General features: G+C 47.8%; 1 protein-coding gene and 1 long non-coding RNA gene across 3 annotated transcripts in view; both read right to left on the bottom strand.

The window, feature by feature from the left end:
* The window catches only part of LOC141583203 (uncharacterized), a 92,318-nt gene extending 85,790 nt beyond the window's left edge, over positions 1-6,528 (bottom strand). The window contains exons 1-3 of the mRNA XM_074392528.1: positions 6,133-6,528; positions 1,165-1,279; positions 831-1,004 (exon numbers count right to left, since the gene is read on the bottom strand). Of these exons, the coding sequence (XP_074248629.1) occupies positions 831-1,004; positions 1,165-1,279; positions 6,133-6,431 (588 nt within the window). The 5' untranslated portion in view covers positions 6,432-6,528. The remainder of the gene's footprint in view (positions 1-830; positions 1,005-1,164; positions 1,280-6,132) is intronic.
* Positions 1-27,928, bottom strand: part of LOC141583197 (uncharacterized) — a 776,849-nt gene that overhangs the window by 679,099 nt on the left and 69,822 nt on the right. The gene's annotated exons all lie outside the window — the stretch shown is intronic.

Genomic DNA, 27,928 nt, shown 5'->3' with positions numbered 1-27,928 from the left:
AGTACCTGTTACTCCCTCTGCTCAAGGGTTTCCCACTACATTACCACCTATTCACTGCCAATCTGGTTCCTCAGAGGCCTCCTAACATTGATCTCCAGGCAATTTATAACTAACTCCCTCTCCCAAACTGAAAACTCATTCTCTAAAACTGAAGAGAACTCTGTCTCACCATACAAAAGAAACGAATGAATACCACCACACACACACACACACACACACACACACACACACACACAACCGTTTCATGGTCTTTCCCCTCCATTACCTAATTTCCAAACTAGCCTTGATATTTCTGATTGCTCTTTTCTCCCCTTTCCATTTCTCCCTCATGAGCAATCAGAGCTACCCTAAGCCTTGCCACTCAAGATACATCACTTCATATCGATTACTTTTCTTAGAAATTTGCCAAAGCAGCAGGATTTCTATTCACTGAAACATGTTTTTGTTTTCTTGGAGTTTTAATGTAAAACTTATTTCCAGGGCAAATTTTACTATTTTACAGTCATTAGGAAAAATAAACAAACAAACAAACAAACAAAAAACCTGGGAAAGAAAAATTGGAAAAAGCAATAAGTATTACCTTTTACAATGTCAGTGTTTTCAAAAAAAGAAATTTACCACAAGTACATTTTTAAAAAAGCTGTACCCTCTAATTCTTCTTTAAATTTAACAATATTTAAAATAAAATCTTAGACAATTAAGTCATTTCAAAATATTTTCATTCAGGTACGCTTGAGCTTCCAAATACAGAAAACTAACCCTTACACAGGAGGTCGGTGTTAAAACAATCGCATTTCAGTATTTTGAAAATAAAATGGATAGATCTATACCTTGTTTTTTGCTTCAATATCAGCACCGTATAAAAGCAGTGCTTTGGCCAGTAATTTGTCTTCATTGTAGACCGCATAGTGTAGCGCGGTATTGCCATACACATCCGGAAGGTCTGGGTCAGTGCCATGTTCTAGCAACGTTAACACACATTCATCTTCTTGGCACTGTACGGCCTGTCAGTATTAGACCAAAAACAAATCATAAATCCTAGGAACTCAAAAGAAATATTCCACAGGTTTCACCAACTAGCTATATTTAAATGAGAAAACTCATCTTTATTCTACATATTGAAATCAAATCCATCTCGTGCCGATACAGTCGGCTACTGCATACCTTTATTAGAGCTGTCCTCTTTTTGCTGTCAAAGGCATGAAGTTCACATCTTCTGTACAGCAAGAGTTTTACTATTTCTGAATTCCCATTGGCAGAGGCCAAATGGAGGGCAGTTCTATGGGAGTGAGAAGACTTTTTAGGAAATTGTAGTGCACTATCTACAGCCACCTCAGCAATTCATGTCATTGCAAACACTGAACAGTCTGCTATTACTCTGCCTTCAAAACAAACATTGCATTTTCCTTTGAAGAAAGTATACTATTTATTACCCCTCCTTACTCACTGTATGAGTGAAAGAGCAGCCTATTTGAACAGAAAGAGCATAGCCCTTGGATTCCATTCAACTTGGGCTGGAATCCTCTTTCCGCTCTGTCACTTCCTAGATGTTGCTTAGCCTTTTTGTATCTCAATTTCCTCAACAATAAAATGGGAATGAAAATAGTAACTTTCTCAGAGAAAACCACTGTAATACTTAATGAGACTCTACACAAAAGACAGAGAATAGTTCCTAACACAACAGCTCAATTGCTAGATATTATAATTTTTACTACTACTACTGGAGACATGTGAATTGAGTGAGATAATACAATTATACCTACACTTTGAGGTAGTTTTTAAGGATTACAGGTAACATTCTATTTTAGTGATTCTAAGATGATTCCACGTTTGAACATTTCTTACACTGGAATGTCACTTGTAATTCATGATTTACTATAACTAATTAGCAGCATTTAAATAATTCTCTTATTTGGACGTAAAATAATGAGGCATCTTACAATGCCTGGTGCCTTACATTAGCTAGGCCACGTTATAATATAAGAGGTCTGGCACAGTTCTAGTCCAATGACTGGCATTTAGATGAAATAAGAAGGCTGAGGTGAAAACAAAAACAAATTTCTAAAATAAACTAATTCTTACTTTGGTTTTCAAAAAACTTTAAGCCAAAGAAAACTTGAGATTTAAATGACTAAGTATGTCTCATTTTTTTCAATACTCAGAATTACAGAATGTACGTAAATCAGGTATTTCTAATCATTAATATTAGGATTTAAGACTATTAGCAATTTTCTTTTTTAAAAAAGGATTTGGAAAACTATTTGTGGAGTTTCTTCAACGTTTACATCCAGTGATACCTGTGCAGGATGCGCAGTTTTGTTACATAGGTAAATGTGTGCCAAGGGGGGTTGTACAGATTGTTTCATCACCCAGATATGAAGCCTACTACCTGTTCCTTCTATTTCCTGCTGCTTTCCCTCCTCCCAACCCCCACCGTCTGATAGGCCCAGTGTGTGCTGCTCCCCTGTAGGTGTCTGTGTGTTCTCATCATTTAGCTCTCACCTGTAAGTGAGAATATGTGGTATCTGGTGTTTTCTGTTCCTGTGTTAGTTTGCTAAGGATAATGGCCTCCAACATCATCCATGTCCCTGTAAAGGACATGCTCTCATTCTTTTTTTGTGGCTGCTGTTTATGTATCCCATTTTAGTTCTTAAAAGTACTAAAACAGTCTTTATCCAAGATTGTTATAAATTTTAAAGGACAATTAAAGGTTATCTTTTTACTATTTCTACCTTCAGAAACACTTTTGTTTGAAAGGAGAGAGGAAAAGCTTCAATTGAGATTAAGTTCTAATACCCCAATTTTAAATATCTCAGTTTGCCCAGCCCCAACATGTAAACATGAAGTTTTCAAAGATGAAGGACACTGAGAGGGAGTAGAACATGCCTGCCACGTAATAGGTGCGAGACAGTAGAATATGCCTGCCACAAAATAGGTGTCTGGCTTATGTTTGATGAATAAATAGATTGAAAGGATACAGCTGGTGAGTTCAATATTTAAAAAAAAACTCCTGTAGAGGAATACATTTGTAATAGTAATAATCAGTTATATTTGCTATTTTAATTTTCATATATAACTAAAGTAAAACCATTAATCTACAGTTTTTACACATTATATATAAGAAGATAAATATATAATAAAATGAATATACAATAAAATCTACTGGAACAGGTAAACAGATTCCCTCTACTTCTGGATAGGGTAAAAGTTTACAGAAGATACCCATCCACAGAAATAATAATAAATAATAGAATGTGAGAAACTATTTGTATCTATGCAAGCAGCATATTTCTTCTCTTCCCAAGGATTATTTCATGACTACTGAAACTTAACTAAAACTTTTGAGATGTTCATTGCAGAAATCACAGATAAGAGAAAGGGAAAAACTTCACTCACAAATCCCCAGAAATAAATTTGATCATATTTTCTACATCTTTTCAGCTAACACAAAAGCAGATTGTTGGTGTATATGTAAAACAGATTTTTTCCTCACTTTATATACCAAATTACATCTTTGCATGTCAACATATCTCTATCTATTGATGCCCTCAATGGTTACATATCATTCCATGCCATGGATGCACTGAAATTTGTTCGTAAAATCTTCATATGAGTTCTTCTCAATACATTGCTATTATAAGCAATACAAAAAAAGATGTATACATTTATTAAAGCTATTTCAGAATAATGAAATTGATGAGTAAAGGCATATACATTTTAAAAATAGAGTTCTTACCACCAAAGTATCTATTTGAAAAGTCACAGCAACTTAAACTTTAAGCAACTGTATAAATACCACGGTTCTTCATCCTCACACACTTTGTGGATAGAAAACCATATTCTATTCCCCCCCCCTTTTTTTTTTCTTTTTTTCTTTTTTTTTTTTTTTTGAGAGGGAGTCTCGCTGTGTCCCCAGACCAGAGTGCAGTGGCACAATCTTGGCTCACTGCAACCTATGCCTCCCAGGTTGAAGCAGTTCTCCTGCCTCAGTCTCCCAAGTATCTGAGATTACAAGTACTCGCCACCAGGCCCAGGTCCAGCAAAGTTTTGTATTTTTAGTAGAGACAGGCTTTCACCATGCTGGCCTGGCTGGTCTCAAATTCTGAAATCATGATCCACCTTCCTTGACCTCCCAAAGTGCTGAGATTACAGGCATGAATCACTGCACCTGGCTTGTCATTCCTCTTCTAACTTAAATTAGAATTAGAAAACAGTATTTTCTAATTCTGTTAGAAATTAGAAAATATTTTTAATTTCTAAACAGTATTTTCTAATTTCTATGAAATAGAAAACAGTATTTCATTCCTCCTCTAGCTTAAATTCCTTCTCTTACCAGAACACTATGTTTTCCTAAGTGTGTCGATCACTGGTAGACATACAAAGAAATTACTTTGCCCAATTTTAAATTGAGTTTATTTAGTTGTCTTTTGGTTGACTTGAAAGAATTCTCTGTAAAGTGAAAATACATGTTTTGTAAAGATGTTGGACCTCTGTTAATGTTTTTCTTATATACGGATGTTTTTTATTTTGCCAAGCCAACTTTCAGAATATTTGCTTTGGGAGGTTCTTAGGAAGGTCATTGTGAACATAAAAATACATCTGCATATATAGGCCAGGCACAGTGGCTCACAACTGTAATCTCAGCACTTTGGGAGGCCAAGGCAGGTGGATCACAAGTTCAAGAGTTCAAGACCAGCCTGGCCAAGATGATGAAACCCATCTCTACTAAAAATACAAAAACAAATAGCCAGGCATGGTGATGGGCACCTGTAATCCCAGCTACTCGAGAGGCTGAGGCAGAGAATTGCTTAAACCTGGGAGACAGAGGTTGCAGTGAGCCGAGATCACACCACTATACTCCAGCCTGGGCGACAAAGACTTCACCTAAATATTTATATATGCATATATAAATAAGCATTTGTGTTTTTTTTTTTCTGGTACTTTTCACCTTTTGTGTATTTAAAGTTTTTTACTGTATACTGCAGGAATTTATTTTTGTCACATAAAAATCTAGCTAGGTTTCTCCAAACAGCCTGCATTTCACTTAGGAATAATTAAGTTTTTTACTAATATAAAACATCACCTTTATCAAGGACTAAATTCTTACATACATTTGACTATTTCTGGATTTCCTATTCTATTCTGCTCATTTATGTCTTTTCAGCTGTTAGTAAACAATTTGTGGAAATAGCACATGCAAATTTTGACATCTGGAAAGCAAATCTTTTTCTATTCTGCTACAAAAAAATTAATTTATCACAGTAACAGACAGCATGCCTAATTTAAAAATGCTAAAACTTTGCTATTTTCATTTGGTTTAGGTCAAAGTGATAAATACAGAAAGAGCTCATATCTTTTTTTTTTTTAGATTTTTTAATTGCATTTTACGTTTTGGGATACATGTGAAGAACATGCAAGACTGTTGCATAGGTACACACATGGCAGTGTGGTTTGCTGCCTTCCTTCCCCTCACCTGTATCTGTCATTTCTCCCCATGCTATCTCTCCCCACCTTCCCAACCCCCGTCCCGCCCCCATTTCCCCCCAACGGACCCCAGTGTGTAGTGCTCCCCTCCCCGTGTCCATGTGTTCTCATTGTTCAACACCCGCAGAAAGAGCTCATATCTTGAGAGAAATGAGTCTTCCTATTCAAAGACACAAACCATCTTCCCATTTATTTTCCTTCTAAGGTTTCTCAGTAAATAACATATTTACATAGGATACATTGATATGAAACACATATTGAATTTTATTTGAAGAATATTTAGCCAGAAGTTGATATACTATGGAACTTAGTTCTCAATATATACCTTTCTATAATGTATATGACATTGTTTTAAAATGTGTACATTGAAAATAATCCACTGCAACGATTTAGTTTTGCGAGGTACATCACTTTAAGACAGTCTATTAGTGTTCTACGAGGGAAATTATAATTTGATTGGAAATCAGTTAAAGTTTTCTTTTCACGTTGCTGCTCATAAAGAGGCCTGTGCCCTGACCCCTCTGAGGTTCCCACAGCCAGGACGGTGCGGGGCCTGCAGAGACGATAAAGCCGGGCACCCCGCCACCGCCCCCACACCAGTAGGGCACATCCCCACCATCCCGCCTCCTCTCAGCGAGGCCCAGTTACCTTTGTTCCGTGTCCGTCTCGTTCACGTCAGTGCTCCTGAGCATGACGATGAGATCGGCTCTGGGGACTTTACCCCACCAGGCGGCTCTGTGGAGCTGGTCCAGGTCTTCTCGCCGGACCTGGTACCTTGGCTCCTCGAAGGCACTGTCGTCATAGTCTGCCCAAGTGCCCACGTTGCTCTTGCCGCTCCCCCTGCAGCAGGAGAAGCAGTGGCAGCACCATTTGCCCATCCTGCTCCTGAGACCAAAGGGCTTCTTCATAGCGGAGGCAGCCGGCTTTGAACAAACCTCAGCCACCATCTGCTTTTAACAGCCAGGGGAGGCCAGTAGTAGCGGGCAGATCGCCTCTACGAACCAGCTTGACCGACTAGCAGGAAACTCCGGGTTTCCAACCTGGTTGAAGAGAAAGGTCAATCCCAGCCCGAACCTGCCCACCCCAGGAGGGGAGCCCAGCCCAGCCCAGCCCACCCAGGGAAAGCCCACGCCCACCCAGGGAGAGCCCACTCCAACCCAAGGAAACACCCAGCCCGGCCAGGGGAATGCCAAGCTCAGCAGATAAAAGGTCAGGCCCAGCCAAGGAATGCGAGGGAGGAAACGTCAGTCAAAGCTAGGAACACGGAGCCAAGCGAGGAACACCACGCTAAGCCAGGAACAGCAAAGCCAAGCCACCGCGACAGGCAAGCCAAGCCGTTATGCGCGTGCGGCGTGCTCGAGGCCACGCTTCTACAGGCGAGCCGCAGCGTGCGGCGTGCGCGTGTCCCAGCCTCCGCGGGCGAGCCCCAGCGTGCGGCGTGCGCGTGTCCCAGCCTCCGCGGGCGAGCCGCAGCGTGCGGCGTGCGCGTGTCCCAGCCTCGGCGGGCGAGCCCCAGCGTGCGGCGTGCGCGTGTCCCAGCCTCGGCGGGCGAGCCCCAGCGTGCGGCGTGCGCGTGTCCCAGCCTCCGCAGGCGAGCCACAACGTGCGGCGTGGGCGTGTCCCAGTCTCCGCAGGCGAGCCCCAACGTGCGGCGTGCGCATGTCCCAGCCTCCTTAGGCGAGCCACAACGTGCAGCGTGCGCGTGTCCCAGACTCCACAGGCGAGCCACAACGTGCAGCGTGCGCGTGTCCCAGCCTCCACAGGCGAACCACAACGTGCAGCGTGCGCGTGTCCCAGCCTCCACAGGTGAACCACAGCGTGCAGCGTGCGTGTGTGGCGTGTGCGTGTCCCAGCCTCTGCAGGCGAGCCACAGTGTGCAGCGTGCGCGCCTCAGGTGCCATCACTGCACGTGGCTCAGTGACCGACGTGTGCAACCTATGCGCGCCAGTCCTTGTGTTCCCCATAAATTTTGTGGGAATTGATGGAGGTTTCAGGCCATTGAGAAGAGAAGGCCGCCCCTGAGAAAAAGCCTCTTGAAGCAGTGCTGGGTCTAGAGCCCCTGCAACTTGAGGATGCTGACAGCTTCCTCTGAAGAAACGCCCCAAGACAGTCTGGGCGGTGCTGGTGCAGGTGGCTGCAGCTGCAGCTTGGAGCTCGGGCTGTCAGAGCTTGCTGCAAATGGCCTCAATATTGTGAGCACAAGCAGCTCATCCAGCCCAGACCCTGCCCGAGGCACTTTTGCCACCCGTCTGCACCCACATGGCTATTGGCGACGGGGCACTCTGGAGCCACAGGATTGGAGCTGGGCGGCCAGCTCCCGCTCTGGTTCCCCAGGCCCAGTGTCCAAGCCAGGGCTAACCGCTGTGGGGCTTCTGGTCTGGAGGGCTCTGCTGGAGTGCAGTAGGGGTGTGCTTCAGGCTGCTGTCTCCAGGCCAGCAGGAGGGAGCTTGGAGGAGCACTGACCTGATGGCGAGATGCAGAAAGGCACCCCCATGTGCAGATCCAGGTAACAGGATGCTATGAACTCCAGGGAACCAGACTGGGGCATCCCTGGTAGCCTCTGAGCTGGGCCCCAGGCAGTGGCACCTTGACTTGCTTCAGGCTGCTTCACCCAAACCGCAGGCGCTTTGGTGTGAGAAGACATTTATGCAGCCAACAAACATATGAAAAAAAAGGCTCATCATCACTGGTCATTAGAGAAATGCCACATTGAGATAACATTTCACGCCAGTTAGAATGGCTATCACTGAAAAATCAGGAGACAACAGATGCTGGAGAGGATGTGGAGAAATAGGAACACTTTTACACTGTTGGTGGGAGTGTAAATGAGTTCAACCATTGTGGAAGACAGTGTGGTGATTCCTCAAGGATCTTGAACTAGAAATACCATTTGGCCCAGCAATCCCATTACTAGGCATATACCCAAAGGATTATAATCATTCTGTTATAAAAACACATGCACACGTATGTTTACAGCACTGTTCACAATAACAAAGACTTGGAACCAACCCAAATGTCCATCAATGATAGACTGGACAAAGAAAATGTGACACATATATGCCATGGAATACTATGCAGACACAGAAAAGGATGAGTTCATGTCTTTGCAGGGACATAGATAAAGCTGGAAACCATCATTCTTAGGAAACTGACCCAAGAACAGAAAATCAAACACCACATGTTCTCACTCATAGGTGGGAGTTGAATGATGAGAACACATGGACACACGAAGGGGAACATCACACACTGGGGTCTGTTGGGGGGTGGGAGCGAGAAGAGGGATAGCAGGGGTGGGGAGGTTGGGAAGGAATAGCATTGGGAGAAATGCCTGATGTAGGTGATGGGGGTTGGTGGCAGCAAACCACCATAGCATGTGTGTACCTATGCAACAATCCTGCAAGATCTACACATATACTCCAGAACTTAAAGTATAATTTAAAAAAAGACAGATTTTTTGAAAGAGGTGGACAAGCCATGTGCAGACATTTTCCATGAGAAATTTTTATGTCCAGTCTTATGGTGCATCTGGTGCTGACTATAAGCTCCTTTTATCTGCTTAGAACTGCAGTAAAGACTTTAAGTAATTTGTTTCTCTGTAAATATAATAGAAAGGGGTTGGAGCTATGTTCCATCAGTGCCAAGATGTGAATAATAAGAAATAACAGCAAGCATGGAGCAGAGAATGATTCGGCGATGTTTGGAAGTCATGGCTGCAGGTGATTATGAAAACGTAAACCTCTCCAAGAATTCACAGTGCATGGGTAATGGCAGCAAAATTCTGGATACTATGGGGAAAAAAATCCACAAGTACAGGTACATTTATTGGAATGACTCATCACAGAAACTTACCGTTGGGGAGTGATTACTATATGCTAATGTACGTTTGTACAAAACCTTTTGGAGCACCCCCATGATAGAATGACTTATTGAGTTGAAGAGAAAGGAATTTGCCCTACATACCTGAATTTGGTGGAATGACCGCTTGCCCAATATAGACCATTAAGGATGACTAGAGCAGGTAGTTCTTGCTAGACAAGCTTTCCTTCAAATTCTCAATATAACATTCCTGCTAGAGGGTAAGTACAACTTGCTTATGAGAGCCAGTGCTGGAGTACCCAAAGGCTGTTCTGTAATTGGGTTCTTCTCCCCTTGTCCTCTCTGAACTCTCCCCTGCACTAGACGGTTTCAATGTTGGAGCATCTGAGTGCCAGCCAGGTAGACAAGTATGAGAATTTTGCTTTCATGTAGGGTCGTGAAGCATTCAGGGACCTGAAGTAAGTCCAGGAGGATCAAAGGGTGGCCCAGGAGGCAAATCCCTAATTAGTATTGAGTTAAAGCCAGTAAAAATCAGCTCACATGTCCAAGAATATGAGCTGAGCCAAATCAGGTTGAGAAATCTAGACCAGAAAGAAAAAATAATTGTAATAAAATGGGAGGATTTTAGGGGATAGGACAGAGGAGACTGTCTTTGTTAAGCTGGTGGGTCCCAGGTTTACAAACATTTGCTCTCAGGTATTTGGTTTGGGTTTCTGGCTGTGTTGATTTAACTTAAACGTACAGGTTTAGGACAAGTTGTGCAAATAAAAACGCACAGAGGACTCAATGGTAGCTGAGTCCTCACGACAGTGACAGAACCCAGAATGACTCAAACGTTCTGGCTAATTCACCAAAGCAATGATGAAGGTTTTGTTGTATAGTTGAAAGAACATTAAATTCAAAAGAAAGCAACAATGAGTGATTCCCAACTTGCTGAACAAATTTACTAGTTTTCATTTTTTTAGTTCAGGAGACGTGTTTCATGCTTCCTAGCCTATACAAATTAAAATATAAAAAATACTTACCTTGGGCTGGGTGCCCTGGCTCATGCTTATAATCCTAGCACTTTGGGAGGCTGAGGTGGGTGGATTTCCTGAGCTCAGGAGTTCGAGACCAGCCTGGGCAACTCAGTGAAACCCCATCTCTACTAAAATATGAAAATTAGCCAGGCACTGTGGTGGGTGCCTGTAATCCCAGCTACTTGGGAGGCTGAGACAGTAGAATCACTTGAACCCGGGAGGAGGAGATTGCAGTGAGCCGAGATCACGCCATTGCACTCCAGCCAGGGTAACAGAGCAAGACGCCATCTTAACAAACAAACAAACAAAAAACCCCCAAAACAAAACAAAACAAAACAAAACAAAACAAAACAAAACAAAACAAAAACATACCTTACCAGGCTGTCTGTGAGGATCAAATAAACTACAACTGTGAAAATAAATCGCACAGTGTTTAGCAACTATTTTTTGGCATCTTTTTCTCCCTGCCTCTTTTCTTCTCTTTCTCCCTTTCTTTCTCTATTCTTCCTCTTTATCTTCCACAGTCGTCACCTTAGAAGCATCCCTGCCTGAGAATCAGACCCACCAAGCTGTTCACTGCAGTCTGACTTTCTGACATCGCCACGGTGACCTTCAAGTGCATTAATTTGTTGGTTTCCTGCCATGCCGTCTCAGCTGGGGGAAGCTCTATGCCCACATAGAAGTAAGCAGAGGGCAACTGAAGCCTTGAGTCAGGGTGCCTCAGAGTAGATGAGCGGAAGCCTCAGCAAATTCAAAGCATGTGTTTTATAAATCAGGAGAGCACACAAGGGCACACTGTCTGTCAGTTGTTTCCACAGGTGAGTAGGGAGGCTTTACTGACATCACCCCACCAGTCAGTGTTCACACCTCTTTAGCAATGACACATTTCCCTCTGCCCTGTAGCAAATTTGTCTTATTAGCTGGAATGATGCCAGTTTGGAAACATCCTCTACAAAGCAGTTACCTACAGAGTTACAAAGCAGGGCTTAGGCAGACCACATATATATTCATGTGACCAAAATTGTACATTATTTATTCTGTAAGCAGATGAAAAAAGGCAACTGTAACCTGGGGGGAAAGTTTTGGAGGTATCTATAAGAGGGTGATAGCTGAAACCGTGCAACAGGGTGAGATCACTCAGAGGAGAGTGGAAAGCAATAGTTAAGGAGCAGACAGACATTAGCCGAGCATGGTGGCAGGTGCCTATGATCCCAGCCACTCCGGAGGCTGACGCAGGAGAATTGCTTCAACCCCAGTGGGGGTGGATGCTGTATTGTGTCCAAATCACATCTTTGCATTCCAGCCTGGGCAACGAGAGCAAAACTCCATCTCAAAAAAATAGGAGCAGACAGAGAAAAATGAAGTTGAAAAAGCAAAGCCAGAGTAATGGGAACACAGTCAGAATAAAGTAGTATCTCTAAAGAATCAAGGCTAAGAATGTCAAGATGTTGGAGGGCTAGCAAGTTAGGCATACAGATTGATATACAGGTTGGGGACAAGGGAGGAGCCTTTCAGTGGTGTCCTGTTTCTGCTAGGATAAATTCCTAGGATAAGTTCCTAATTCAGCTCACAATGCCCAGATTGCCCTTCAACCTCATGTCACATCATTCCCATTCTCCCACTGCCAATTCTCTGGCTTTCTTCTCCTTTGCCCAGTGCACCATGTTCACTCCTACCGCAGAGCCTTTGGATGGGCTATTTCTCTGCCTGGAATACTCTTCCCTTAAGGTGCACTTTAATTCATCATTCCAAACACAGATGAAGCATCATTTCCTCACTAAAGCCTTACCTGGCTAATCCAGGTCAAGTCAAATTATTTATTTTTTTTTTTTTTATTTTTGAGATAGAGTCTCACCCTGTCACCCAGGCTGGAGTGCAATGGCACGACTTGGATCACTGCAACCTCCACCTCCCGAGTTCAAGTGATTCTCCTGTCTCAGCCTCCTGAGTAGCTGGGATTACAGGCATCTACCACCACGCCCAGCTAATTTTTGTATTTTTAATTCTTTTTTTTTTTTTTGAGACGGAGTTTCGCTCTTGTTACCCAGGCTGGAGTGCAATGGCGCGGTCTCGGCTCACCGCAACCTCCGCCTCCTGGGCTCAGGCAATTCTCCTGCCTCAGCCTCCCAAGTAGCTGGGATTACAGGCACGCGCCACCACGCCCAGCTAGTTTTTTGTATTTTTAGTAGAGACGGGGTTTCACCATGTTGACCAGGATGGTCTCAATCTCTCGACCTCGTGATCCACCCGCCTCGGCCTCCCAAAGTGCTGGGATTACAGGCTTGAGCCACTGCACCCGGCCTAATTTTTAACAGGGTTTCACCATTTAATAGAAAAAGGTTTCACAATATTGGTCAGGGTGGTTTCGAACTCCTGACCTCAGGTGATCCACCTGCCTTAGCCTCCAAATGTGCTGGGATTACAGATGTGAACCACTGCACCTGGCCAAGCCAAATTATGTAACTTTATAGAATCATGCCTCCTTCTATTCCAGCACTCTTCCCAATTTATAATTATGCCAGCACACGTGTTTTTTGGTGACTATGTGTCATTCACTGGATTGTAGACTTTATTAGAATGAGACTTGAGAAATTCTTAGCACAGCAATATTTTAACTAAACACCAATGGAATAAAGTTTCCCAATGGAATAAAGTTTGATGTAGAAACAGACATCCTGTACTTTCTTCCCATTAGTGCATGCCTAAACAACCCCGTCAGAATAGATGAACCTGGAAATCATCATTCTCAGCAAACAGACACAAGAACAGAAAATCAAACACCACGTGTTCTCACTCATAGGCAGGTGTTGAGCAATGAGAACACATGGACACAGGGAGGGAGCATCACACACTGGGTTCTGCAGGGGGGGGACTAGGGGAGGGACAGCGGGGGTGGGGAGTTGGGGAGGGATAACATGGGGAGAAAAGCCAGATATAGGTGATGGGGAGGAAGCCAGCAAACCACATTGCTATGTATGTACCTATGCAACAATCCTCAATGTTCTTCACATGTACCCCAAAATATAAAATGCAATAAAATATCTATTTTTAAAAAAGAATTACTTTAGTGTTTCTCCATGATCTGGCACTCAAGACAACATGGCCAGTCTCAAGTATACAAGCTTGTTGATTAGGTTGGTATGGGATAAGCCATTATGAAGAGTTTACAGTCAACAGTTCCTAGTCTTTGGAAGGGCCACAGACATCTTTACGAATCCAATGAAAGCTAGATTCTGTTATGGGTTGAATTGTTTTTCCCCTAAGAGATGTTGAAGTTTTAACCCCGGCGTCTATGAATGTGACCTTATTTGGAAATAGAATCTTTGCAGATGATTAACTTAAAATAAAGTCATTTGGGAGGGCCCTAATTCAATATAACTGATGTCCTTATATAATGGGGCAATATGGACACAGAGATGAGTATGTATGGAGGAGACACAAGGAGATCGCCATCTATAAGCCAAGGTGGCCTGGCACTACCAGAAGCTGGGAGAGAAGGATGGAACAGGTTCTCCCTCCCAGCCCTCAAAGGAACCAGTCCTGCTCACACCTTGATTTCAGACTTCTAGCTTTCAAACTCTATGGCAATAAGAGTATGTTATTTAAGCCACTCAGTTTGGTAGTTTGTTAAAGCAGCCCCAGGAAGCTAACAGAGACACTTGAGAGCATACCCAACTTTCCATGTAATTTCCGGGTGTTGACAGATCCACTGAGGGCCAGGTTCATCATTTTACAGCATCAAAGAGGCTATAAAATTTCCAAACTAAAATCCCTCAGGATAAAGGCAAAGGAAAGAAGAAAACTGTCAACAGCTACTATTTGCTCTGCTTGACCCTTGCCTAAGCACCTGGCATATATTACTTCACTGAATCCTCATAACCACTCTATGAAATAAATGGAAATACAGACCCAGAGACATTGAACGTCAGGCAGAAATTCACACATCTAGCGACTGACTGTGCTGGGAATAGGACGTGAGTTTTCTTTTACTCTGAAACCAGTGCTTTTTCTGTTCTTGCCCTGCCTCTGAGTGACCTGTGAGAGCCAAAGCACATGATATGTGGCTTCCTGGACTGTGAGGTTACAGCGAGACCAGGGTTGTGTGAATGTCAGTAGCTTAAAGGGAAATTGGAGAAGAGTTTTCTTCAAAAAGTTAAGCTGGGCATGGTGGCTCAAGCCTGTAATCCTAGGGCTTTGGAAGGCCGAGGTGGGTGGATTATGAGGTCAGGAGGTCAGGAGACCAGCCTGGTTCAATATGATGAAACCCCCATCTCTACTAAAAATACAGAAAATAATTAGCTGGGTGTGGTGTCAGGTACCTGTAATCCCAGCTACTTGGGAGGCTGAGGCAGGAGAATTGCTTGAGCTGGGGAGGCAGAGGTTGCAGTGAGCGGAGATCACAGCACTGCACTCCAGCCTGGCACCAGGCCTCTGTTTCAAAAAAAAAAAAAAAAAAAAAATCTGTGAAGTCATTATCAGGATCCTTGATTATATATGGATGAAAAATGAGGTTCAGAAAGGTCTATAGCACAGACCAGACCGGAATTTCACAGGGGTCATTTGACCTGAAAGCCCGTGGCTTCCCGGCATCCCCTGCAGTTCAGCTGCATCGAGCCGACAGCGCCGCATAGTGGTTAGAATCTGACCAGCGTAAATCCCAGCTGTGTCACTTCCTAGCTGACATTGGAAATGCTACTTAATCCCTCTGTGCTTCAGATTTCTCAACTATATAAAAAAATAAAATAGGACTATTATAAGTTAACTGAATTAATACTTGTCAAATACTTAGGACAGTGCTTTGTGATTTGTGAGTGCTATGAACAAGTTAGCCGTCATTATTACTATAACTGGAAAGGATACCACAGTCCCAAGTTCATCAGGGGAACATAGGATATTGCCCAATGTCTGGGATAAAATTAAATCCATTTATAACCACATAAATATATTTTTAAAAAAGGAGACAATGAACATTTAATACCTAATCTCAACAGCTTTTTCCAAGAAACATTCCCAAAAGAAAGAAAAAGAAAGAAAAGAAAAGAAAGAAAGAAAGAAAAAAAGAAAGAAAAAACTGTGAGGCCGATATTTGAGAAATGTTGGCTTTAAAAAATTGTTTTCCGGGCAGAGCAAATTCCTTTATTTACATCTATCTCACTCCCCTTCTCTTGTCCTGCAACCTTATTAAGAACTGGGATGAACTGAATAATACCACACTTGTCCCATGATTACCATTATTATTGGCATCCCAAAATAAAGCCCATCCAGGGACTCTTAGAGGAGGTTTATCGCTATTAAAATCTTCAACCTCAAAGTTTATTCAGCTTATCAGCTATAACTGCGATAACGGAAAGATGGGGATTTAGTGACAGTCTTTAACTGGGCTACACACTAAATCCTAAATTCTACCTATTTCGGATTTAGTGTTTAACCCACTTACAGGTCTAGAACTTTCTATGGACTCTCTCTTCTCAGCGTATGTTTGATTTATGAGTTCAGTTCAATTAGTAAATCTCTAGCGATTCTTTACTTGTGCAAATAACCATGGAGAATTCCAAAAATGTTTAAGATGGGAATTTGCCCTTGAGGAAAATAAAGCCTAATTGGAAAACCAAGGGCTGATTCACATTAAAAAGTAGTAAGTGACTGCCTGAGTCTGGCTAGGATATCTCTCACACACTGGCTGATACTTACTTGAAATTGTTCTATCATAGTTCCATGTTTTTAATTCAAACTTTTGCTCCCTCAAAAACCAAGTGACTGCCCATCCCGCTCACCTTAGAAACACTTTCCTCTAGGCCAGTGGTTCTCCACCGACATCAGCGTCACCTGGGAGCTCATTAGAAATGCTAATTCCCGGCCGGGCGCGGTGGCTCAAGCCTGTAATCCCAGCACTTTGGGAGGCCGAGGCGAGTGGATCATGAGGTAAAGAAATCGAGAGCATCCTGGTCAACATGGTGAAACCTCGTCTCTACTAAAAATACAAAAAATTAGCTGGGCATGGTGGCACGTGCCTGTAATCCCAGCTACTCAGGAGGCTGAGGCAGGAGAATTGCCTGAACCCAGGAGGCGGAGGTTGCGGTGAGCTGAGATCGCACCATTGCACTCCAGCCTGGGTAACAAGAGCGAAACTCCGTCTCAAAAAAAAAAAAAAAAAAAAAAAAAAAAAGAAATGCTAATTCCCAGGACCTGCTCCAGATCTACTGAATCTGAAACTCTGGGAGGAGGGGAACCAGCAACCTGTTTTATCATCTGTCTCAGGTGGTTCCAAGTCATGCTACAGCTTGATTCACTGGTCTAGGAATTTTACTCTAATCCCCAAAATTGGACTAAAGGCTTGTGGAGGACACAATGTAGTTTTGCCCAAGCATGTGCATTTCAAAGGAATGAGAATCAAAAGATTCAATGGCTGGTAAAGAGAAGACCCTCAAGGTCTCCATAGCCCATTGGCTTGAATTAATACCCTTTAATGGAAGACTAAAAACAGATGGATAAAAGATTGCCCCAACTGTCAACGATGAATTGACGAAGGGCCAATGTTTTCTTTAAAAGTAGTGTGGAGGTAATTCCAAGAAATGGTCAAATGATTCATTAGAACTTAAAAGTTCTGGCCAGGCAGGGTGGCTCACACCTGTAATCTCAGCACTTTCAGAGGCCGAGGTGGGTGGATTACAAGGTCAGAAGTTCATAGACCAGCCTGGTCTATGTGGTGAAACCCTGTCTCTACTAAAAATACAAAAATTAGCTGGGCATGGTGGCATGTGCCTGTAATCTCAGCTACTTCAGAGCCTGAGGCAGGAGAATCGCTTGAACCAGGACCCAAGTGGCAGAGGTTGCAGTGAGCCGAGATGGTGCCACAGCACTCCAGCGCTCCAGCCTGGGCTACAGAGTGAGACTCCATCTAAACAACAACAACAACAACAACAACAACAACAACAAAGAACTTAAAGGTTCTACAGCACACTTCCAGACTGCCAGAATTTCGCTGGAAATATGTTTAAAGTTGGCAATACTTAAATGTCCTTCTTACTAATTGGAGGGTGGGAGTTGATGGACGATGTTCTAATAAATTTTATAAGGCTTTCAATTTTGTATCATCAAAATGCTTTCCAGAAGTGAGCCAAAGAATAGAGCAACCACATAAGAGTAATATAATGGACTCTAGGGACTTGGCTGGGGGGAAGTTTGGGAGTGGGGTGAGGGATAAGGGTTACATATTGAGCACAGTGTACACTGCTTGGGTAATGAGTACACTAAAATTTCAGCAATCACCACTAAAGAACTTCTCCACCAAAAACCACCTGTACCCCAAACACAATTTTTTAATTGTTTTAAGTAAAAAAAGAATAGGCCAGCAATAGCGTATGAGAATACTTGTCAATCCTTTCACATCTCTGGGGGTTATAAACATTTTAATATTTATAAATCTCAGAGGTAAAAATGGCATTATATCAGTGTTTTACATGCATTTCTTTGATTACTGTTGAAGCTGGACATTCAAAAAGTTATTAGTTTTTTGTCTTCTTTTATGAATGCCTCCCTGTATCTTTTACATGTTTTTTAATAAGTTACATTTCAATTGCTTAGTAAAATGTCGTGTAGAAAATACAAGATTTTTCTCTAGTTGTTTTTAATTTCCTATGTGTACACACACACTCACACACACACACATACACACACGCACCCACAGACAGCTTTATATTGTCAGTTCTCTTTTTTCCCATATGGTTTCATTCAATGCTTCCTTTTTTCTTAAAAATTTTTAAACCAAGATTAGAATATGTTTGCCTACATTTTATTTTAGCATCCTTAAAAGAATTCCGGAGTGGTTTCACATTGCTTTTACATTTATCTCTTTACTATACTACAATTTATTTCAGTGCATGGTATGAGTTACATCTCCACCTAGACTTCTTTCCTGAATGAAACAGATGACTTTCCAAATACTCTTTGGTAAGAAAACCTATCCCTTATACAGCTTTAGGACGCTTCACTATGAAATGTTAAATTCATGTTTCTGTTTCAAGATCATTACACTCAGCAGTTTATCTGTGAATTCTAGAGTCTGTGCAGCTTTCTAAGAACACATTGTTTTGAAATGCATTCAGAACAACGTTATGAAATACCCAGCATTTCATAGGGAGCATTCACAACTGCCCTTCCTTTTTTTCCCCTAATCTCAACTGTTTCTTTTTCCAGATGAACTTTGAAATTATTTTGTCAAATTGCAAAGAAAATCATTTTGGGATCAGAATTAGACATTTTAACAGCTCATATTAAACTGAAAAACTCATATTTCTGTAAAATATTTAGTAGATAGATTCAAAAATTTGTTAAAAATTATTATGTATTGCTGTCCATTTACGAAGTGTACGCATTTTTAAGTAGAGGTTATGCAAATTTCTTATAAGGATTACTCCTAACAGTCTGTTTTTCTAATGCTGGTGTAAATATAATTTTATTGTTTTATTTCTAATTATTTCTGGTATTTAGGAAACTATTAATTTTAAAAATATTTATCTTCAATTTTTTTCTGTCTAAGCAGATGCTCAGGTGAGTAGCAAGATGCAGGTCTCACCAGAGGACACACAAACATCCTCAGTTTGGGCCAGGGCTGGCAGACCCGCTGTTTGGAAGCTGTGTGCACCCAGTGAGACTTCTCCCTTCACCCTCCTTGGCTTGCAGGAAGGGAAGGAGATAACATAGGAGTTAGTGGTAGAGTCAAGTCTTCATTAGTACCTCTCAGTACCAGCAAGAGGTGGCTGCTTGGCTTCGGACCATGAAAATAGAAAAAATCTATTTGACATTCTGTTACATAGCATCACAGACAGACACAAGCACGCATGTATACACATTATTTCATAAATTAAGAACATTTTCCCCACAGCTCTAATAGTGCATAGACACATTAGCCCCCTGGATACTAGCTTGAGAGATTTCTTCCTGCCACTGTTATCCAGTTCTCTGAATATTACATCAATTTAATCATGACCAGCACTGAACTGGATTTCCTCAACTCCTTCCTCCCTCAGCTTGCACAGCTAATCCATCAACAAGTTCCACTGACTCTTCTTCCAAACATCCCCTGACCCTGGTGCCTTCTCCCCACTCTTCTGCAGCCTCCCCCATGCAAGCCACATGGTCTCTCTCCCAAGCTGCCGCACTGCTCACCAGTGCTCTCCGTTTCTGTCCCACACCCCTACCATCCATTTCCACACAGCAGACGGGAGGATCTTGTGAAATAGAAATCAGATTTTGTGACTCATCACTGAAAACCTTCCAGCAACTTCCCACTGGCCTTGGAATGAAGTTCAGACTTGTTGCTGTGGCCATCCCGGTATGTGAGGTCTGGCCTTCCCTGTCTCTTTTGCCTCATCCCAGCCACTCTCTTTGAAGGTCTCAGCCACGAAGCTCCAGCTACTTGACCTGTGCGTTTCCTCCAACAACATGAACTCCTTGCAGTCTCAGCCTTTCCTTTCTCTATTCCCTCTACCTAGAATGTGACCCACTGGAACTTCCCCTGACCAGCTTCTTCCACAAATTCACAGCATTGCATTGTATGGATGTACTGGGATTTATTTAAATATGCCCCTCTTAATGCGTATTATTTCTTCCTTTCTTGTTACTATGGTAAATAATGCTGAAATCGAGTTGTGCTTTTTTTTTTTTTTTTTTTAGAGATGAGATCTTGCTATGTCGCCCAGGCTGGTCTCCAACTCCTGGCCTCAAACGATCCTCCTGCCCTGGCCTCCCAAAGCACTGAGATTACAGGCAGGAGCCCCTGAGCCCGGCTGAAATCAGTGCTCTTACACAGATACTTGCACAAATGCGGCCCACACCCGTTTGCCGTCCTTCGGCCCGGCTGCGCTGCAGGTGCAGGTGACTTTGGTGTGTTCACGTCGTCTGCTTCTCCGTCATGTCCCTGACGGCTTCTGGGCTTTGTTTTCAGGTTTAGAAAGAATTGCGCCGGGAAACAGTGGAGTGAAAGGGGACTCACCCACACCCTCTCCCGGCCCGTCCTCGTTTCAGGCGTCAGGTCCCTGCCTGCCAGGAGCCCGGTGGGGAAGTCCTGGCTGGGGGCCCGACCTGCTCGCCTGGAGAAAGGCCCCGTCCTCTCCGGAGCGCGGACCCGCAGGCGCCCGGGGGTCCGTCTCCGTCCCGCAGCCACCCTCGCGGGCCCGAGCTCGCAGACCGCGAACAAACCATCGGTCCACGCGCGCCGTCTGCCGCCGGGGTCGCGCTGCGCGGGCCGTGGCCGCGGGGCGCGCCCGCGCGGGGACTCCGGGGAAGCGCCGGGCCGGGCGTGCGCGGCGGCGGCGGCCCTCGGCGGCCCGCGGTCTGGAGCGGCCCGCGCGGTTCGCGCCGGTCGCCGCGCGCCGCCGAGGCGCCTTCCCAGGTGCTTCTCCCCGGAGCTCGGCCGAGGGGCGCTCCCGGGCGCGCGGATTCCCAAGTCCCCGTCACGCGCGGTCTCATCGCTGCGATGGGGGCAGAGTTTCCCTCCCTCCCGCTCGGACGTTTAGGACCACGTGAAAGTCCTAAACATGTCTCCACTGAGACCTGTTAAAAGGTGAAGGCTTTAAGGATAGAGACGGAATGCGCGTCTCAGGCCACGTGTTCCTCGTGGCAAGGTATTTGGGCGGGAGACAGACACAGGGGCCGCCCTCCGGTACCTGCACGGGTGTTTCCACGCGACTCTGGGAAGAGGGCAGGACAGGCGTGGGGCTGGGTATGGGTCCGGGCAGACAACGACCATAGGGAGGGCACTGCAGCCAGGCACAGGCTGGGGACCGCGCAGGACCCGGCAAATCAGAGCATCCTCACTACCGGAGCCCGCCCGAGCCCACACGCTGGCTCTTGCCCTGAGCTCTGGCTTTTTTCTTTTCTTTCCTTTCCTTTCCTTTCCCTTTCCTTGATGGGTTTTCGCTGTGCGCCCAGGCTGTAGAGCAGTGGCGCGATCTCAGCTCCCTGCAGCCTCTGCCTCCCGGGCTCCCGCGCTCCTCCCGCCTCACCCGAGCAGTTGGCACCACAGCTGCAGCCACCACACCGGCCTCTGCATCCGCGTCCTGCGCGATCCCCTGCGAGAGAGGGGTCAGAGACTGCGGCCAGGCCTCCTGGTTCTGGGTAGCACAGCAGGGCCCTGCCGGGCGCGCACCCTGGGCGACCTCCCATGCTCTCAGGCAATGAGCAGGAGCCCTGGGCCTGGCTACGCTCTGAGTACTGAGAGGGGACCCAGATCCCGGCCTCCGTCCTTCCCAGGGTCCCGTGGGAATTGCTCCAAGTTCCCCTTCCAGAGACAAGGAAGGGTCTCTGCATGTGCCCATGAGAGGGCCAGGAAATGCAAGCGCAAGGGGGTCGGGGTGAGACCTGGCGTCCCGTGGGGCAGTCACATGCCTTCCCCCACCGGCAGGTCCCTCCTGAGGACCTTGGCCCAGTAGTTGGATGCCCCCGCCTCCCGCAGCCACTTCTGTTCCTGGCTGTGTCCCCAAGCTGGCCTCCAATTCCAGCCTCAAGCCCTCCTCCTGCCTCAGCCTCCCGAAGCAAGGGGATTCCAGGCATGAGCCACCGCACCAGAGCTGGACGCAGGTATTTTAATCTGTGAATGAGTCTAGCACTCTGGTAGAGTCTCCTTATCCCGTCTCCCAGTGCCCTAAATGACCCAAGACTGAGTCCTCTCTATCCTTCCTCCAGTAGGAATTCCCAAAAGCTTCTCTCCATTTCCAGGACCCCCAACTCATTGGGCCCTGAGGGGGTGCACCACAGGCGGAGGAGGGGCAGCCAGTGGCCAGCTCGCACCTCTGTGACGTCATCCCAGAGTCAGCGAAGCTCCCCTCCTGCTGCCAAATTGCAGAAAACCCAGAAGGCCTCCCCAGCACAGCCCTGTTTGGGGTCAGCCTGGTCCTCTCCTGCTGGGTGAGGACAAATGAGGTCATGGAGAGGTCAAGAGGTCACACATGGGATCAAGGTCACAGAAGGACCAAGTCAGTCTCCTGCCTGGGAATCAGGGGCTTCCTGGGGGAGTCTGTTTGCTCTGGAGAGAGAGTTTCTAGTCCAGTGGGAGGGGACGAAGGTCAGAACTAACATGGGTCACTCACTGCAGCTCCTTCGGCTCCTTTTGGGTCAGCAGGTCCCTGTGACACCAGGAACAAGAAAGAGACGGTCACAGCAGGGGAAGGACAGGGCTCAGAGGAGTGCAGAGGCCGGGTCCTGAGGCCACAGCAGCCCTGGTTCCTACAGGAGGAGGAGGGCTGAGGAAACCCTGGGACACTGGAGTCCTGGAAGTGTGGGGAGGAAGCACTGGAAGGGTGAGGACAGACGGCGACCCTGAGGACTCGGTGTGTTGTGCTGGAGGTCATATGAGGGAACAGTGGAGTTCTGCATTTAGTGGAGGAACAGAGGCAGTGCTCACGGGGAGGCCAGAGAGCCTCGAGGACCAATGGGACTGGATGCTCTTGAGGTACCCTAGGGAAGTTCCCTAGAGAGGGACCTGGCTCAGCTGGGCCCTCCTCCCCCTCCACTCCGGACCATCTGCTTCCTCACCCAAAGCTGAGTTTTAACCCCACCCCCAGTGCCACCTGAATCCCCATCCCTCTCCCCTCCCCTCCAGGACCAGGCCCTCCACTCACCTCTCCCCTTCTGTCCAGGGGAGCCCCGAGGGCCAGGATGGCCCCGATCCCCATTCTCTTCCTGCTCCCCCAGGGGGCCCAATAAGTCCAGTGAGACCTGTGTGGCCCCTAGAGTTGGGAGCAGGTGGTCAGGAGGACGTCATCACACGGACGGGGGAGAAGGACCAAGACACAGAGAATGCCCCAGGCACAGGGTCTGTGGGTGTCCCTGAGCAGGGACCCCGAGGCCTGGGGCCTGGAGTGGAGCAGGAGCCTCCAGGTCGCTCAGGCCTCAGGGCTGAGGGTGATGGAGGCACACCTGGCTGTGTGGCTGTCACTCCCCTTCTCTCCCTCAGCTCAGCATTGCCCCCAAGGCCAGGAAGCCGTGGGATCCCTCTGAGGAGACAGGAAGTCCCTCTCTCCAGGGAGAGGTGGAAACCGGTCCCCCATCGCCCGCCACTTCCTGCAGGGCATTGGCTCACCCCTCACCACCCCATCCCAGTCACTCATCACAGGACCGGAAGGCCCAGCCCGGCCTGTGGCTCCAGGTTGGTCTTGCTGACCCTGCAGATTCCAGAGGACCTTGGCGCTGGGGAGGAGCACCCCCACATTGCACTCCTCCTGGGCTGTTAGACCCCCTCGCCAGCCGCAGCCCTCCCTGCAGTGACCACACGGGGCCCCAGAGTCCCACAGACCATCAGTGCCAGGCCTTCCTGACGGGCCTGTCTTCCCCGGGGCACCCATGGCACCCAGAGGCCCTGAAACACGCACAGGGAATGTGTCTGGAGGGCAGCAGAGGGGATGTGAACTGGGGCAGGGGTTCAAGGTGGGAGGGGTGAGCCAGGGAGGAGGGGCTGAACCCTGGGAGCCCCTGAGTCACCAACAGCTATAGGAAACCCTGTGCCCAAAGGGGTTCAGCATGGGACAGGTGAGTGGCGATGGGTGGACACCTGGAGACAGAAGCGCCTGAGGGTCAGGAAGGCAGAGGGGAGGCCCCAGCACCCAAGGACAGTCTCTCCCTCACCTGGGCTTCACTCCTCATCACCCCTGGGAACCGCGCATGCTGGCAGGCCCTCGCAGGTGGGATGGGAAGGGAGAGAGCATGAGGCCCTGGGGAGCCAGGCTCCACGCTGCCCCTTCCTGTGGCACACAAACACACACACACACACAGGCACACACACTGCACACAGACACACACACTGCACACACACTGCACACAGACACACACACTGCACACAGGCACACACACTGCACACAAACACACACTGCACACAGGCACACACACTGCACACAGGCACACACACTGCACACAGGCACACACACACACACAGGCACACACACTGCACACACAAACACACACACACACAGGCACACACACTGCACACAGGCACACACACTGCACACAGGCACACACACTGCACACACAAACACGCACACACACAGGCACACACACTGCACACAGGCACACACACTGCACACAGGCACACACACTGCACACACAAACACGCACACACACACAGGCACACACACTGCACACAGGCACACACACTGCACACAGACACACACACTGCACACACAAACACGCACACACACAGGCACACACACTGCACACAGGCACACACACTGCACACACAAACACGCACACACACACAGGCACACACACTGCACACAGACACACACACTGCACACAGGCACACACACTGCACACAAACACACACTGCACACACAAACACGCACACACACAGGCACACACACTGCACACAGGCACACACACTGCACACACAAACACGCACACATACAGGCACACACACTGCACACAAACACACACTGCACACACAAACACGCACACACACAGGCACACACTGCACACAGACACACACACTGCACACACAAACACGCACACACACAGGCACACACACTGCACACAGACACACACACTGCACACAGGCACACACACTGCACACAAACACACACTGCACACACAAACATGCACACACACAGGCACACACACTGCACACACAAACACGCACACACACAGGCACACACACTGCACACAGACACACACACTGCACACAGGCACACACACTGCACACAAACACACACTGCACACACAAACATGCACACACACAGGCACACACACTGCACACAGGCACACACACTGCACACACAAACACGCACACACACAGGCACACACACTGCACACACAAACACGCACACACACACAGGCACACACACTGCACACACACACACACAGGCACACAGGCACGCACACTGCACACAGACACACACACAAACACACACACAAACAGGCACACACACTGCACACATGCACACACACTGCACACAGGCAGGCACACTGCACACAGGCACACACTGTAGACACACTGCACACACACACACACACACACAGGCAGAGGCCCCGCTGTGAAATGGGCAGGCATCTCCCTGCACACCTCACCTGCCATTGCCCGTTCACCACACAGGCCGGGGACGGCCTCCCAAGGTCCCAGAGCCCACCTCACTCACCCACCTGCCAAGTGGTCCAGGGGTCCACTCTCCCCAGCAGGACCAGGAGATCCCTAGGGAAAGCGGAATTGCGGTGGGTGAGTGTTTGGCCTCCAGCCCAGGGACCCCTCAGGAGTGAGGGCACAGAAGAGGGGTAAGGGGCTGAAAGCTGGGGCTCAGTGGGGGTGGCGGGGTCACTGGTCATTCACAGGCTGCCCTGGTTCACCGTCCTGGCTACAGTCACCCTTCGCACTGTCCTGGCACTGCAGGGCTGAAGCAAGGCCAGAGGTGGCCCCAACCTGGCTGGCATCACCCCTAAAACTGCCAATCCTCCCATGGCCCTGCTGGTCCTGTCACATCCCCAGCTTCCCAGCACCAGAGCCCTTTAGCCACAGGGAGCCTCCTCACAGAAACCCCACCCTTCTTAACCCTTCCCCTCCCTAAGACTCACCCGAGTCACCTTTTCCAGGGGAACCAGGGTCTCCAGGAAAACCAAGACCCTGATCCAAAGAGAAAACGAGGACCATGGTCATAGCCCCTTCAACCCCTTCACCAGAGACTCACAGGCACTGCCCTCCTCCCCCTCTGCACAGGCAGCGCCCGCTGCCTCCCTAGGAAGAGGGTCTCTGCGCCCCTCCCCACCTCATGCCCTCACTGCACACCTTCTAATGCTCTAGCGGACCAGCCACAGGGCAGCTCTCTCTCTGGATCCCAGACTCCATGCATCCTCCTAGGAGACCCCATTCCCAGAGCCTCCCTCCCAGGCATCCCCCGACTCCTGGGCTCCCCACACTCCAAGATCCTCGCTCACAGACACCCATATTCCCAGGGCTGCCATTCACAGGGGTTGAGAGGACTCAGCCCCCGTGCCCCCAAAATCATATGGTTCCCTTTGGGGCCACAGTCACCTGACCCAAGGGCACTTTAGGCCCTGGTGGTCGTGCCTCTCCCAGCTGCCCCGACTCTATTTTCTCCCCATGCTGCCCATGTGAATGCAGCAGAAAAAGTGGAGGGCACCAGGGGTCTTGGAAGATCAGGGGTGCAGCCTCTGCTTCCAAGACACCTTCAGCCACCCCCAACTGCCCTCAGAGAGACACAGAAAGTCCAGCCTATAAGGGAAGGCCCTCGTCCCTTTCCCCTGGAGGTAAGAGAGGAAGAGGTAAGAGGGGAAGGTCTGGAACAGAGACTCCTGGCCGCAGAGGAGTTCCAGCTCAAGGAGGTCACAGGAAAAGTGGGGTGCAGTGAGCAGGTGAAGGGGATTGGGGGGAAGTCGGGCCCTGGAGCTGTCACTCACCTTGACACCTGGCTCACCCTGGAGATCCCGACTCTCCTGGCTCACCCTGCAAAGAGATTGAGGTCAAAAACCTCTTTCCCCCCTCAAAAAAATTTGGTATTCCCCACATCTTTCTTTTTTGTCTCCCCAGCCAACGTGGGCAGAAATCCAACTTTCATCCCTCACCCGAAATGCTTGTCCATTCACCCCTTCCCAGTGACTGTCTCTCCAGGGGGACCCAGGTTTGCAATGCCTCCCAGAGCACCTTGTGGCCCCGGAGGACACACAGAAATAGAGGTCATTGCTTAGGGCCATTCCTGGGGCAGAGGCCCGGAGGAGAGCTCCAGGGTCACCACCGTGAGACAGCAGAGGCCCCCCCGGGGAAGGGGCTTCTCTTGACCCCTGAGAAAAGACTAGAGTGTATGACCTGGGGAAAGGGAGGCAGAGGGCCACACACATCAATCAGGAGGACCCTAGGGACAGAGGTGGGCTGAGTCAGGAGCGTGGGGCAGGGGCTGGGGTTCCCGCTGGGGTGAGGAGGGAGCTGGCTCACCCAGACTCCCTGCGAGCATGGAGAGAGACACTCATGCCACACACGCCCTCTCTCTGGGGGACTCATGGAGGCCATCACCCCCAATGTGCCCTATGGGGGAAACAGAGAGGGGGAGGAGCTGCTCCCCAGCTGTCCCCAAGGTCAGGGGCTTAAGGGAGAGCTGGGGCTCGGTGGGCAGGGGGCAGAAGGGACCTTGCAGCGACCTTAGCTCTAGACTTCTCAGTGGCACCTGCTGACCCTGTGGAACCTAGAGTTCCACAGCGGGGAAGTGGGGTTGTCAGAAAAACCCAAACAAACCCCTTTGGACATTGACCCCTGTTTCTCTCCCTTGCAGTTACCATGAGGCCCTGTTCTCGCCAAGGCCCTGGTGGGAAGGGAGTGGACATCCCCTGGGGCATGACTGCCCAGGGGTGCCTCCACCCCCTCCCACCCTTCCCCTGACACCCTCTCCCTGTCCCCCAGCTTCCCCAGGCTCCCTTCTCCCCAGTGACTCCAGGAAAGCCCAGGAGCCCCTGTGAGGATGGAGCAGTGCAGAAATTGAGAAGTTATGAGAAGTCCGACTCAGGAAGGGGCAGAGGACGCCCAGAGAGGCCATGGAGGCAGCAGCGGCACGGAGGCCCAGGTGCTGCCCATAACGAGGTGGCCGGGGACAAACCCCTGCTGCTCTCGGGGCCTCTGT

This window comes from Saimiri boliviensis (assembly GCF_048565385.1).
Source record: "Saimiri boliviensis isolate mSaiBol1 chromosome 19 unlocalized genomic scaffold, mSaiBol1.pri SUPER_19_unloc_1, whole genome shotgun sequence".
NCBI lineage: Eukaryota > Metazoa > Chordata > Mammalia > Primates > Cebidae > Saimiri > Saimiri boliviensis.
This window is presented reverse-complemented; position numbering and strand designations above follow the sequence as displayed.